Source organism: Mesoplodon bidens, assembly GCF_964165515.1.
Source record: "Mesoplodon bidens genome assembly, chromosome: 7".
In the NCBI taxonomy this organism is placed as follows: Eukaryota; Metazoa; Chordata; class Mammalia; order Artiodactyla; family Ziphiidae; genus Mesoplodon; species Mesoplodon bidens.
In genome coordinates, this window is record NC_138164.1 from 14,228,027 (window position 1) to 14,241,413 (window position 13,387).

The following is a 13,387-nucleotide window of genomic DNA, read 5'->3' on the forward strand; positions in this document are numbered from 1 at the left end:
AAAGGTACAGCAATCCTTGTGGTAACATTTGGCTAAAATTGAGGGTATAAACTGTAGGACTTCTTGAACACAGAGGGTCCTAAGGAATTCTGATTACTTTGGATTTGGGAACCCAGTTCCACTGCTGTGGCCCAAGGGAGGTGCTTTGATAAGTGGAATCACTGCAGGTAGGTTCAACATTCACTTCTCAGGCGAGCCTGAAACCTGTTTTTAAAAAAAAACGTGTGTGTGTGGGCCAGGACCAAAGCAGCCTGGGACATTTCAGACGGGCACCACCTCCTCTGGCTGTTTTCAAAGCCATCCAGAGGCCAGGGTCCAGATAAACTGAAAAGTTAAGACAGGACTGCATGGGACTTTCAGCAGACGCGCTTGTAGCACAGAGGGTGGGAGGGAGGAAAGGAAGGAGGGAAGGAGGGGGTTGGGAGCTGAGGCCCCACCTTTCATTCCAGCACCGGCAGAGCAGGAATGACTCACAGGCACGGGTGCTCAGGTTCCCATAGGTGAGGGACTGACTCCCCTCTCCAGAAAAACGCCGTGTGCTTTCCTCCTGGAGTGGCCTTGGCAGGGTGCTGGAACGCTCGGTCTGCCCGGTCTGGTCTCTGGGGCCAGGGCTGGGTTTCCCTCATGTATGGCAAGAGCCCTACGCGTGCTGTGCTTTTTCTCCTCGGCATACAGCTCACAGGTAAGAGCTTGCGGGCTTCTCTGAGCCTACCTCCTTCACTGCCTACCCTATAAAGTTAGCTAATTGTCGAAGAAGTTGCAAGAGTCTTTTTTTGGAGCCTGAGCCACAGGTGCATTTCGTTTTAGTTTTGACTTTAGTGAAACTGAAGTGGTGGGTTGTTTTGGGGAGTTGCTTTTGGAAAAACAGGTTTAGGTGTGTTCTCAGGTGCCAGTGATTCAGGCACAGAGAGGGTTTTCTAATCTCAGGTTACACACCATTTTTTGTGGCTACTCTCAGCCTCCCACTGCTGGCAGAACCTGGCACTTCGATTTCTGTGTGTGGGTCTTGTCTGGGGCTCTCGGCAGCTCTGGGAAAGCTGAGATTGTTAAGGAGAGAGACCCACTGTGGCTTTGTAACTGCCCCAACATGCATATTCTAAACGTAAATATCGGGCTTCCCTGGTGGCGCAATGGTTGAGAGTCCGCCTGCCGATGCAGGGGACACGGGTTCGTGCCCCGGTCCGGGAAGATCCCACATGTCGCGGAGCGGCTGGGCCCGTGAGCCATGGCCGCTGAGCCTGCGCGTCCGGAGCCTGTGCTCCGCAACGGGAGAGGCCACGGCAGTGAGAGGCCCGCGAACCGCAAAAAAAAAAAAAAAGTAAATATCATGCTAGAAAAATGCCATGGGGTATAAAGGTTCCAGCGGCGCAGGCAAGCTAAACTGTCTGGGACTGATTAACTCAGTTTCTGCAGAAGACTAGGAACAGTGTGAAATTCACATAACAAGGACACTTTCTGGAAAACGTACCTGCTAGGGGACCATCAGACACATAACATACAATGCTTAATCTGAATACATGTCTAATTCATATTCTGATTAGTTCTGATGTTTTGTTTCTGCTTTCAATTTTATTTGCCGATGTTTGTAGTTTGTTACAGCAGTTTTGAAGTGGGTACCATGAGGCTAAGGTATCATGCTTTGGAAAGTGAGAGCACTGTGTGGTATTTTTAGTTGTTTAAGGAATGGGAGGGTGAAGGCTGCATGTAGGTAGGAGTATGTAGACTCTGGGTGAAGTGAGTTTGAGTGAGAGCTGGGGCATCTCAGTTCTGTTTGATGCCCTACTCAGACCTTTATTTTGGTAGTGTCAGCAGAAATTCTCTTAATACACATCTCCTGGTAACCCTTCCTTTCCCTTTTTTTCATTGCAGCTCTTTGGCCAATAGCAGCTGTGGAAATTTACACTCCCCGTGTGCTGGAGGCTGTCAATGGGACCGATGTTCGGTTAAAATGCACTTTCTCCAGCTTTGCCCCTGTGGGTGATGCTCTAACAGTGACCTGGAATTTCCGTCCTCGAGATGGGGGCCCTGAGCAGTTTGTAAGTAAGGGTCCCTTGGTTAGGAAAATAAGCCAGTCCATTTCTCCTTGCCCTTCCTGTATTTTTCTTAGCAACAAGCACAGGGTAAAGCTGGGAAACAAATCAACAGACAGAACTGAGAGCCTGGCAAAGGGGAAAGCAAGAGGTTCTTTCAGGAGAGCTGCAGACGGGGCAGGCAGGCTTGCTGGCGTTTCTCTCCTGGTCCTGCCATCTCAGCCTCCCTGCCCAGGTACCAAATAAGACCTTTGGCCATTTCTCCTCTCTAGGTTTTCTACTACCATGTGGATCCCTTCAGACCCATGAGTGGGCGTTTCAAGGACCGGGTGGTCTGGGATGGGAACCCTGAGCGGTATGATGTCTCCATCCTCCTCTGGAAGCTACAGTTTGATGACAATGGGACATACACCTGCCAGGTGAAGAACCCACCTGATGTTGATGGGCTGATAGGGGAGATCCAGCTCAGCGTTGTGCACACTGGTAGGTGATGCAGAGAAAAATCGTTTTGGAAAGCGTGAGAGCTTGTAGAAAAGAGAGGGGCAAACTGTTGTGATGGCTGAAAGAGTAGAGAGAAGGACCAACCCTTTGGATCTGGAAACTGCAGAGGGAGAGTGAAGAGTCCTGGGGTAAAAAAGAGACAGGCTTTGTTTGGCTGTGGAAAGAAACAGAAAATAAAGGGACCTAAGGAGTCTGTTACGAAAATGGCATTGAGATGGTGAAAGGGAGAGGAAGCAACCCTCTGATAAAAGGCTAACACAATAGGTCCATTCATTCACTCATTTATTCACAAGGTACTATTGAGTACCTACTCTACATCAGGCACTGTCTAAAGCTCTTGACATGTACTATCTCATTTAATTCTCGCAACCACTGTTGGAGGCAGATACCAATAAGGGTAGTTATTGTTTATTGAACACTTCCCATGTGCTAGGGGATTTACGTATCATATCTAATCTTTACATATCATATCAATTTATTGTGCTCATAGTGTGCTCCCCCCCCATTTTACTAATGAGGAAATCGATGCTCATAGAGGTTAAGTCACTTGTCCAAAGTCATGGAGCTCATAAATGGAGTCAGAACTCAAACCCAAGCATCTCTGTCTCCAAAATTGTGCTCCAAACTAAGGCACTGTATTGCCTGCAGTCCTATAAAGGACAACCTGGAAAACTGCCAGACAACCAAAAGCAAAGAGCATAAAACTTACAAGTTGTAAATTTGGGTTTGAGTCACTGCTACAGTTCACCAGCTGTAAATAACTTTTCTTTTTCTCCTGTAAAGTGAGGGTAAAATGAAGTAATGAAAATAAAACCCCCCAAACTCTTGAATTGTACTGAAAATTATAATAATTACCATATATTGAAAATTTATTATGTGCAGGCACAGCGTGGAACAATTTACATAAGCAATTTTATTTTTTATAAGAACTCAAGAAGTGAATATTGTTATCTCTATTTTATACATTGAAGAAACTGAGGCTCAAAGAAGTTGATTACCCCAAATCACACAGGACCTGGTACTTTAACCTAGCTGTCTCTGCTGTATGCTCTTAACCAACACACAACATTACTACCCAAAACGTAAAAGCCTATAAAGTGGTATCATTTCCTCCTTTCATTCCTAGTATCATCCTTCAAGGCCCTATCAATAGAGAGCTGTATGACCTTGGAGAAGTCATTTGAGTATTGAAAGAAGTAATGTAATGTCCTTGGCTCTCAGTTTCTTATCCTGCAAAATGAACAGGTAGATAAGAACACATGGTTCTTCAACATATTGGGGTCACTACTCTTTGAGAACCTAATGAATGCCATAACCCCTGTTTACCACAAACAATGTACACACACAATATGACATGGATTTTGTGGGCTTGTGCCCTGCCCCCCCATCTTCCTTCATAGACTCCAGGCTGGGAACCCCTGGGCTAGATATTTTCTAATGTCTTTTCTGGCTCTGAGGGTTTATTGAAATTTAAATCAGAAATCAAGGTAAAAATTAAGAGACCCAGGCTTCACAGACTCTAGCCTGGTTTAGGGACCCTTCCCTTTGGGTTCTCTCTTGCCTTATATATCCACTAGACTATAGTTACTGATTTACTTGTCTATCTTTCCAGTGGGCATGAGTTTCTTGAAGGTAATGTCTCTTTTGGCTTTGTATTTCTATCAGACTCCCTAGAACATAATAGGCCCTTAATAAGCCTGAATAAATGACTGACTGCATGACAGAGGGGAGAAGGATTCGGGGAGAAATAGATTAGACACTGGATTTGATTAGGTCAGCAATAACCTTACCCCACTAGGTAGATCAACTGGCCAAGTGGTTCTCAAACTTATAGCATGCATCAGAATCATCTGGAGGACAAATTAAAACAGATTGCTGGGTGCCCCCTGTAATTCAGTAGGTCCAGGGTGGGGCCTGATAGAACTCGCATTTCAAAGTTTTCAAGTAATTCTGTAGCTGCTACTCCTAGAACCAAAGTTTGAGAACCACTAAAGTAGTCTGTATGTTTTTCCTACTTTTTTTTCTTTTGGCCACACCACGCAGCATATGGGATCTTAGTTCCCCAACCAGGGATTGAACCTGTGCTCCCTGCATTGGAAACATGGAGTCTTAATCACTGGACTGCTAGGGAAATCCCTGTATGGCTTTTCTACTGCTACTAGGCTTTACAAAATTAATATCGTAGAAGAAAGATTTTATTTAAAGATGAAAATACACCCCTTAAATGATTCCATTTAAGGATGAATATCTTGGGACTTCCCTGGTGGTGCAATGGCTAAGAATCCACCTGCCAATGCAGGAGACACTGGTTTGAGCCCTGGTCCAGGAAGATCCCACATGCCGTGGAGCAACTAAGCCTGTGAGCCACAACTACTGAGCCCGCGTGCCACAACTACTGAAGCCCACGCACCTAGAGCCTGTGCTCCGCAACAAGAGAAGCCACTGCAATGAGAAGTCTGTGCACCGCAACAAAGAACAGGCCCTGTTCGCCGCAACTAGAGAAAGCCCGCACACAGCAACAAAGACACAATGCAGCCAAAAATAAATAAATAAAATAAATAAATTTATTTTTAAAAAAAAGGATGAATATCTTTAGATTTCATTATAGTCTTCCTCTTTTCAGAACCCCAACTTGATCTTTTCTCCTTACAGTACGCTTCTCTGAGATCCACTTCCTGGCTCTGGCCATTGGCTCCGCCTGTGCACTGATGGTCATAATAGTAATTGTGGTGGTCCTCTTCCAGCATTTCCGGAAAAAGCGACGGGCTGAAAGAGCTCATAAAGTGGTGGAGATAAAATCGTAAGGCTGGGCAGTTCTGGGAAAGTCTTCTTTTAACACTGTTTTATGGCAACTCTTGGTATTTTATAGTGGGGCTAAATAATTGTTGAACAGATGTTCTTCCTCTTGAGTTAATCTTACATAAAAGAATTCAAATCCACAGGATGGATAAATTAGGGTGTGAATTAGTAACTTTAGCTTTTTTTAAATTGAAGTGTAGTTGATTTACAATGTTTTGTTAGTTTAAGGTGTACAGTAAAGTGATTTATATATATATATGTATTCTTTTTCAGATTCTTTTCCCTTATAGGTTAATACAAAATACTGAATATAGTTCTCTGTGCTATACAGTAGGTCCTTGTTGGTTCTCTATTTTATATATTATAGCGTGTATATGTTAATCCCAATCTCCTAATTTATCCCTCCCCACTCTTTCAAACAAACACACCGTAAGTTTATTTTTTATGTCTGTGGGTCTAGTAACTTTAGTTTCTTAATTTTACAGAAGATTTTATTATAAGCTTTCTTTACTATGCAGGATTTGATATTATAAAAATTTACTTATGTAAAGCTTTTCTAGGAGATTCCTCACTTAAAAAAAATTAATTAATTAGTTAATGTTTGGCTGTGTTGGGTCTTCGTTGCTGCACACGGGCTTTCTCTAGCTGCGTCGAGCGGGGGCTACTCTTTGTTGCTGCACGCAGGCTTCTCATTGCGGTGGCTCCTCTGTGTTGTGGAGCACGGGCTCTAGGCGCACGGGCTTCAGTGGTTGTGTCAGGTGGGCTCAGTAGTTGTGGCTCTCAGATTCTAGAGCGCAGGCTCAGTAGTTGTGGCACACCCGCTTAGTTGCTCTGCAGCATGTGGGATCTTCCCGGACCAGGGCTTGAACCCTTGTCCCCTGCTTTGGCAGGCGGATTCTTAACCACTGCGCCACCAGGGAAGTCCTGGGTATTCCTCACTTTTAATGTAAAGCATACATTTCTAAGAACCCCTGGGCTGTCAGCAGGGGCTCTATGAATCAGTGCCTAGCAAAGTCAGCCATGCTGATATAAGGTGCATAATATATATATTTTTTGTGATAAAATTTACATATAATAGAATTCATTATTTAATGTTCACAAAGTTGCATAACCATCACCACTAAGTCCAGAATATTTTCATCACCTCCACAAAAGAAACTCCATACCCTTTAACCATGACTCCCTATTTTCCTCTCTCACCTGCCCCTGACAACTACTAATCTGCTTTCTGTCTCTATGGATTTGCCTGTTCTGGACATTTCATATAAAGGGGATCATACAGTATGTGACCTTTTATGTCTGGCTTCCTATTTATTTATTTATTTATTTATTTATTTATTTATTTTTGGCTGCGCTGGGTCTTGGTTGCTGCGCGCGGGCTTTCTCTAGTTGCGGCAAGTGGGGGCTACTCCTCATCGCGGTGCGCGGGCTTCTCATTGCCGTGGCTCCTCTTTGTCGCAGAGCAGGGACTCTAGGCGCACGGGATTCAGTAGTTGTGGCTCACGGGCTCTAGAGCACAGGCTCAGTAGCTGTGGCGCACGGGCTCATTTGCTCCGCAGCATGTGGGATCTTCCCGGACCAGGGCTTTGAACCCTTGTCCCCTGCGTTGGCAGGCGGATTCTTAACCGCTTTACCACCAGGGAAGCCCTGCCTGGCTTTTTTGACTTAGTCTAATGCTTTCAAAGTTCATCCATGTTATGGTACTTCATTCTTCCTGTGGCTGCATAATATTCCATTGAATGCATATACCACGTTTTGTTTATCCATTCAGTTGATGGACATTTAGGTTTTTCCCACTTTTTGACTATTTCGATTAATGCTACTATGAACATTCATCTGCAAGTTTCATGGGCATATGTTTTCAGTTCTCCCGTGTATATAACTAGGAGCGGAATTACTGGGATACGTAGTAACTCTGTGTTACCTTCTGGAGGAATTGCTAGCAGTTTTCCAAAGCAGCTGCACCATTTTATATTCCCACCAGCAATGTATGATATGAGGGTTCCAGTTTGTCTACATCCTCAGCAGCACTTGTATTGTCTGTGCTTTTGATTATAGCCATCTAGTGGGCGTGAAGTGGTATCTCATTGAGGTTTTCATTTGCATTTTCCTAATGACGCTGAGCTTTCCATGTGTTGACTGGCTATTTAAATATCTAATTTGGAGATGCATTTATTCAAATATTTTGCCCACTTAGGTTATTTGTCTTTTTATTGTTAAGTTTTAAGAGTTTTTTTTTTTTTTTTTTTTGCGGTACGCGAGCCTCTCACTGTTGTGGCCTCTCCCGTTGCGGAGCACAGGCTCTGGACGCGCAGGCTCAGCAGCCATGGCTCACGGGCCCAGCCGCTCCGCGGCATGTGGGATCTTCCTGGACCGGGGCACGAACCCGTGTCCCCTGCATCGGCAGGCGGACTCTCAACCACTGCGCCACCAGGGAAGCCCCTACACTATCTTGATTAGTGTCCTTTAAATTTTGAAGAAGTCCAATTTATCTTTTTTTCTTTTGTTGCTTGTTTTGTTGGTGTCATATCTAAGAAATCACTGTCTAATCCAAGGTCAAAAAGATTTATGCCTATATTTTCTTCTAAGAGTTTTACAGTTTAGTTCTTACATTTAGGTCTTTGATTCATTTTGAATCAATTCGTGTATATGGTGTGAAGTAGGAAGTCAAATTTATTCTTTTGCAGTTGTAATTTTTCAGCTGTCCCAGCACCATTTGTTTCTTTTCCCCAAGAAATATTTACTATAGTAAATAGAATTGATTTTTAAGGAGACTAATGAACCCAACTCTGAGTTGGTTTGAATAGAATACAATCAATAAAGTTGACTTCTAGGTTAGTCTTTTTTTGTTTTTGTTTGTTCTATTTTTTATTTTATGCTTTTCTTTTTGAATAGGAAGTAGAATTAGAGGTAGAATACTAATGGTAAACTAAGGTGTCTGCTTTAAACCTGGAGTTCCCAAATAATATTCTCTTCTAGAAATATTCTGAAAAGTGTCTAAGTTCAGATACCCAGAGTCATGTGGAGGTATGAGTATTATTAGATAGCGCTAATAGGTTTAGCGCTCTGTAAGCTTCGATCTACTCCCAGGTGCATACAATTCTCCCCCAAATTTGGGGGAATATATCTCACCTGAACCTTTGTAGGATTTGCCTCCCTTGCTTCTTGCCTTGTTCCCCTGACATTGGTTTCTGCTTCTATGTTACAGAAAAGAAGAAGAAAAGCTCAACCAAGAAAAAAAGGTTTCTGTTTATTTAGAAGACACAGACTAACATTATTATATGGTAAGGCTCACAAATGGGTTCATTTCTTTCCTTAGCTTTTTTTGGCTGCATTGGGTCTTCGTTGCTGTGCGTGGGCTTTCTCTAGTTGCGGTGAGCAGGGCCTACTCTTCCTCGCGGTGTGCGGGTTTCTCATTGCAGTGGCTTCTCTTATTGTGGAGCACGGGCTCTAGGGCAAGGGCTTCAGTAGTCGCAGGACGTGGGCCCTAGAGCACATGGGCTTCATAAGTTGCAGCACGTGAGCTCAGTAGTTGTGGCTCTCAGGCTCTAGAGTGCAGGCTCAGTAGTTGTGGCTCACAGGCTTAGTTGCTCTGCGGCATGTGGGATCTTCCTGGACCAGGGATCAAACCCGTGTCCCCTGCATTGGCAGGCGGATTGTTAACCACTGTGCCACCAGGGGAGTCCCTCCTTAGCTTTCTTATATGGCTCATTTCTACTGTGGATCTCCCAGATTATATGATACATGTTTCCTGTATGAAATTAGAGGAGTTGGGCAGAGAGATAAAAGGTTTCTCTTGTGTTATCGATGGCTTCCCCTTTGAGTGTGTTTTGTGCAAAGGACAGGAAGCTAGACCCTACTACCAGTAAAGCTGAGAGAATTCTATGATTATTTGAGGCTTTGGGGTTATATTTACCACCACAAAGAATAATAAATTAACTTTCAACATGTAAATAAATTTTTTTTAAATGAAAGAATTAATATCTGCTTTTATTCTTTTGTTTTATTGTAAACTAATGGCATTTAAGAGAGTGACTCAATAGATATGCTTGACATTTTGACAGGAGAACTTTTGTATTATTTGGAATTGATTTCTACTCCTCTCATTTAGTTATTGGGACTATGAATCCAATTTTAGTGGTGTGTAGTTTTGTTTTTCCAGTTTTTCAGTTTATTAGGCTTAAAAGGTAGGATGATTTATTTTTCATATGATCACAATTTCTTCTGTTCTCTGAAGTAGGTCCAGTATTATTATTTGCAAAAAGAGCCACATTTTTTTTTTTTTGCGGTATGCGGGCCTCTCACTGTTGTGGCCTCTCCTGTTGCGGAGCACAGGCTCCGGACGCGCAGGCTCAGCGGCCATGGCTCACGGGCCCAGCCGCTCCGCGGCACGTGGGATCTTCCCGGAATGGGGCACGAACCCGTGTTCCCTGCATCGGCAGGCGGACTCTCAACCACTGCGCCACCAGGGGAGCCCAGGAGCCACATTTTTATAGCCTAAAGCTCCAGTGAAAGTTCTCAAGGATTTATAAAATAGAATATGGAGAAAAATGGTTCTATTGTAAACCTAGAAAAAAAAAATGTGGTGTCAGAGACATTTTTACCAAGGGCTATTTTTAAAATCAAGCAGATTTTCTAATAAGCCAGAGTCATGGAAAATAAAGATGGAGGTTGTTTAAGACTGAAAAAAATTTAAAGATTCCATAAAAGAGGGGATATATGTATATATATCTGATTCACTTTGCTGTACAGCAGAAACTAACGCAATATTGTAAAGCAATTACACCACAATTAAAAAAAAAAAGAAATTTAAGGAAGTAACACAATCAAGTGCAGTGTACGATCCCTGACTGGATGGATACTAATTTGAATAAACTAGCTATAAAAAAGATTTGGGGGGACAATGGGAAAGTCTTAATATGAAAAATTTCAATCTGGATAATAGGGAATTATTGTTAACTTTTATGAGGTATAATAAGGGTATTGTGGTTACACAGGAAGATGTCTCTATTTTTAAAATGCATATTGGAGCATTTAGGGTTAAAATGTCAGTAATTTGTTTTAAAAACTTTAGCCCTCACCAATATATGTATTTATAGCAAATAAGGCAAAAAAAAAAACAACTTTAAAATTAAGTGCCAGTGAATTCCATACACTGCCTTCTGTACTTTTCTGTGTATTTGATTTTTTTTTTTTTTTTTCGGTACGCGGGCCTCTCACTGTTGTGGCTTCTCCCGTTGCGGAGCGGAGCACAGGCTCCGGATGTGCAGGCTCAGCAGCCATGGCTCACGGGCCCAGCCACTCCGCGGCATGTGGGATCTTCCTGGACCGGGGCACAAACCCATGTCCCCTGCATCGGCAGTCGGACTCTCAACCACTGCGCCACCAAGGAAGCCCCTGTACATTTGATTTTGTTTATAATAAAGGGGTTGGGGTGATGCTGGGGGCGGGGAGAGAGAGAGAGAGAGAGAGAGGAATGAATGCATGTGAGTGAGCAGCTATGGATCATCCAAGTGTCCATGCAAGGCAGAGACTATGAATTAAGGACATTGACCCAGAGAAATATGTAATAAGGATCAGGAAATTTCTTTTGAAAGTTAAGTTAGAAGAGGACAGATATACTTAAGGATATTTTCCTTCACGATGGAGAATAGATTTTATATATATATATATATATATATATATATATATATATATATATATATATATGTATATATATATATATATATATGTATTCATAATGCCAGGTACTCCTATTGCACTCTTGCCATATACATTATCCATTTAAACTTTTGTTTTGTATTTTAGGAAGCTGAAGATTTCCAAGAACAAGAACCCTGAGATAAGTTGGAATTAATGGAAGCTTTTCTTTGGCTTTTCCAGTTGTGACCTGTCTTCCAACCAGCTCTGCAGTATATAACCACCTAGACAAGCAACATTCCTCTGGTGCCAGCATAGGGCCCTTCTTGAGCAGATACCAGCAGACTCACACACAGCCCTGTTACTAAGGTTTTATTTAATTTCAGAGTACAAATATTGTATTTTTTTCAAATGCTCATTAGCTTTTATATACTAGGAAGCTACATTTTTGCCCTTAAACACTCCTTGTGGATTATGACTTGTATACATATATATTGGCATCAAATGGGATAAAAGTCAACTTGTGTGTCATAACATTTCCTTTAATATATTAGTTTCCTTAGAGCAGCATTCTTGCTACTAAAGTTAACATGTTTATTCTTTCCTTCTCACACTCTCAATTAAAAGGTGAGCTGATTCTCCCAACTGTTTTTGACTGATTAACAGAAAATCCTAAATTCAACCTGTTAAAGAACAGTTTGATTTTTATGGCTCTCCTTAAGTATGGGACACATCTTATTTTATCGAATTTCTTTCAGTACCCTAGATGGCAGGTTTTTGTTTTTGTTTGTTTTTGGTCAATTGATCCAAGGTTTACAGTAGTACCAGTCTAAACCACAGAGTAACTAGGGACGGTTACAGAAATGCTAGTAGATTGACAAATGCCACCTCAAGATGAATTGCTTGTCACCTTTTTTCTCTGCTGTGACAAGCAATCAACAGCTCAGATCTTTCATGAGCAGTGAATGACTGTTTAGCTTACTATAGTTTTTCCCCCAATTCAATTATTTATAACAACAGAGCAAAATCTATGCTCATTTGTAGACTGGAATCATTAAGCAGTTAAATGGAAGGTTTCTGAAGGAGTATATTACAATTAAAATATTTAGAGCTAGTGAAAAAAATCACCCTAAATGATAATAATTTTGTATAGTGTTATACAAAGCTCTGAGAACTGGAAGACATTAAATTTTTTTCTTTTATTTATTGTTTAATTCAGTTGCTTATTTGGGGGGAGGATTTGGTATGGGGGCAAAGAAATACCAAAACTAACAGAATGAAACCAACTTTTTTTTTCTCTTATACTAGTAGATAAAACAAACTTTATAAGTGGGTCATGGAAAGAAGAGTGCTTTTGAAAAAGTGTCTAGTCTCCCAGTGTCTTTCCAAACTTAAGCTACTGCAGCACTTATTTAAAGAATAGAAAACATCTAAATGTTTAGGAACCTCTCCCCCTACCCCCTGCCCACCCTGTTTACAGCTTGATATTTTCAGTTTTCACCAACTAGGCTGAAGATGTTATTTCTTTTAAAACTGGAATTTCCAAATAGTTTATCTGTATTTAAAGATGATGAACTTTGATATTTTTTCCAATACTAAAAAAAAACCTGGTATAATTTACATGTGAACCTTGATTCTGAAATGCATTCCATACCTGTCTCATTTTGCCTTTTATACTGTCTAAAAAAGTACAGTTTCAGTACCCAGTTCTGAAAGTAAAAATTAGATTTAAAGTCTATATTACCTTTCACACTTTCTATTTTTCTCTGTAATTCAACCTTTGAAAATATAGTAACTGGGTATTTCTTCAAACAGATGGCCTGGGTGATGTTCCATAAGTGTAAAGAGGTAGTTAAAAACTCATGGAAGGTGTTTCCAGCAAAACTTGTAGCTTTTGTGTCTTGGCTAAATATTCAAGGGTTAATATAGCCCGGCTGTTCAGTGTCTTTTACTTGAAGAGAACTTATGTATTGTAACTTATTTTTTATTGTGCCTTAAACACTATGTAAATAACCTTCAGTAATAAAGCGTTACAATTATATAATTTGCTTTTATGCAAATCTGAAATTTTTACATAGCAGGTCACAGAAAACTGATGGGAATACATTTTATTTTCACAGAAAAATTTTCTTAGAGGCAGCCTGGAAGTCAATAATGGATAGAATTAGTTTCTACTGGATAAATAAACCTGTATGAATTTCCACATTGCTTCAAATAACTGAGAATTGGGCACAACCAACTACTTAGTTTGGGGACTCTTTTGAAGGAACAGTATTGTCTCTTCCATTTGATACTCTTGCATTACCTTCTTAATAGAGAAAACTACCAGCTTTCAAGTCTAGTAAAGGAATGGGAGTTGAAAAACGGAAAGTTATTAACTTTCCCAAAAGCTGAAGCATATTTTCGTTCCTCTCTTG

The 13,387-nt window shown here is 41.3% G+C and overlaps 1 protein-coding gene across 3 annotated transcripts; it reads left to right on the forward strand.

The window, feature by feature from the left end:
- The first annotated feature begins 441 nt into the window (after positions 1-441).
- Positions 442-13,014, forward strand: MPZL2 (myelin protein zero like 2). Of its 3 annotated transcripts, none has more exons than XM_081238722.1 (6): positions 446-682; positions 1,870-2,036; positions 2,303-2,513; positions 5,184-5,331; positions 8,539-8,614; positions 11,214-13,014. In XM_081238722.1, exons 1-5 carry the CDS (start codon positions 625-627, stop codon positions 8,600-8,602), a joined length of 648 nt encoding a protein of 215 aa, XP_081094848.1. In that variant the 5' UTR covers positions 446-624; the 3' UTR covers positions 8,603-8,614; positions 11,214-13,014. The 3 variants fall into 3 exon arrangements, with proteins under 3 accessions (XP_081094849.1, XP_081094848.1, XP_081094847.1); XM_081238721.1 differs by having other exon boundaries at positions 447-682; positions 11,139-13,014; XM_081238723.1 differs by lacking the exons at positions 5,184-5,331; positions 8,539-8,614; positions 11,214-13,014 and adding an exon at positions 4,575-4,816 and having other exon boundaries at positions 442-682.
- Positions 13,015-13,387: the final 373 nt, after the last annotated feature.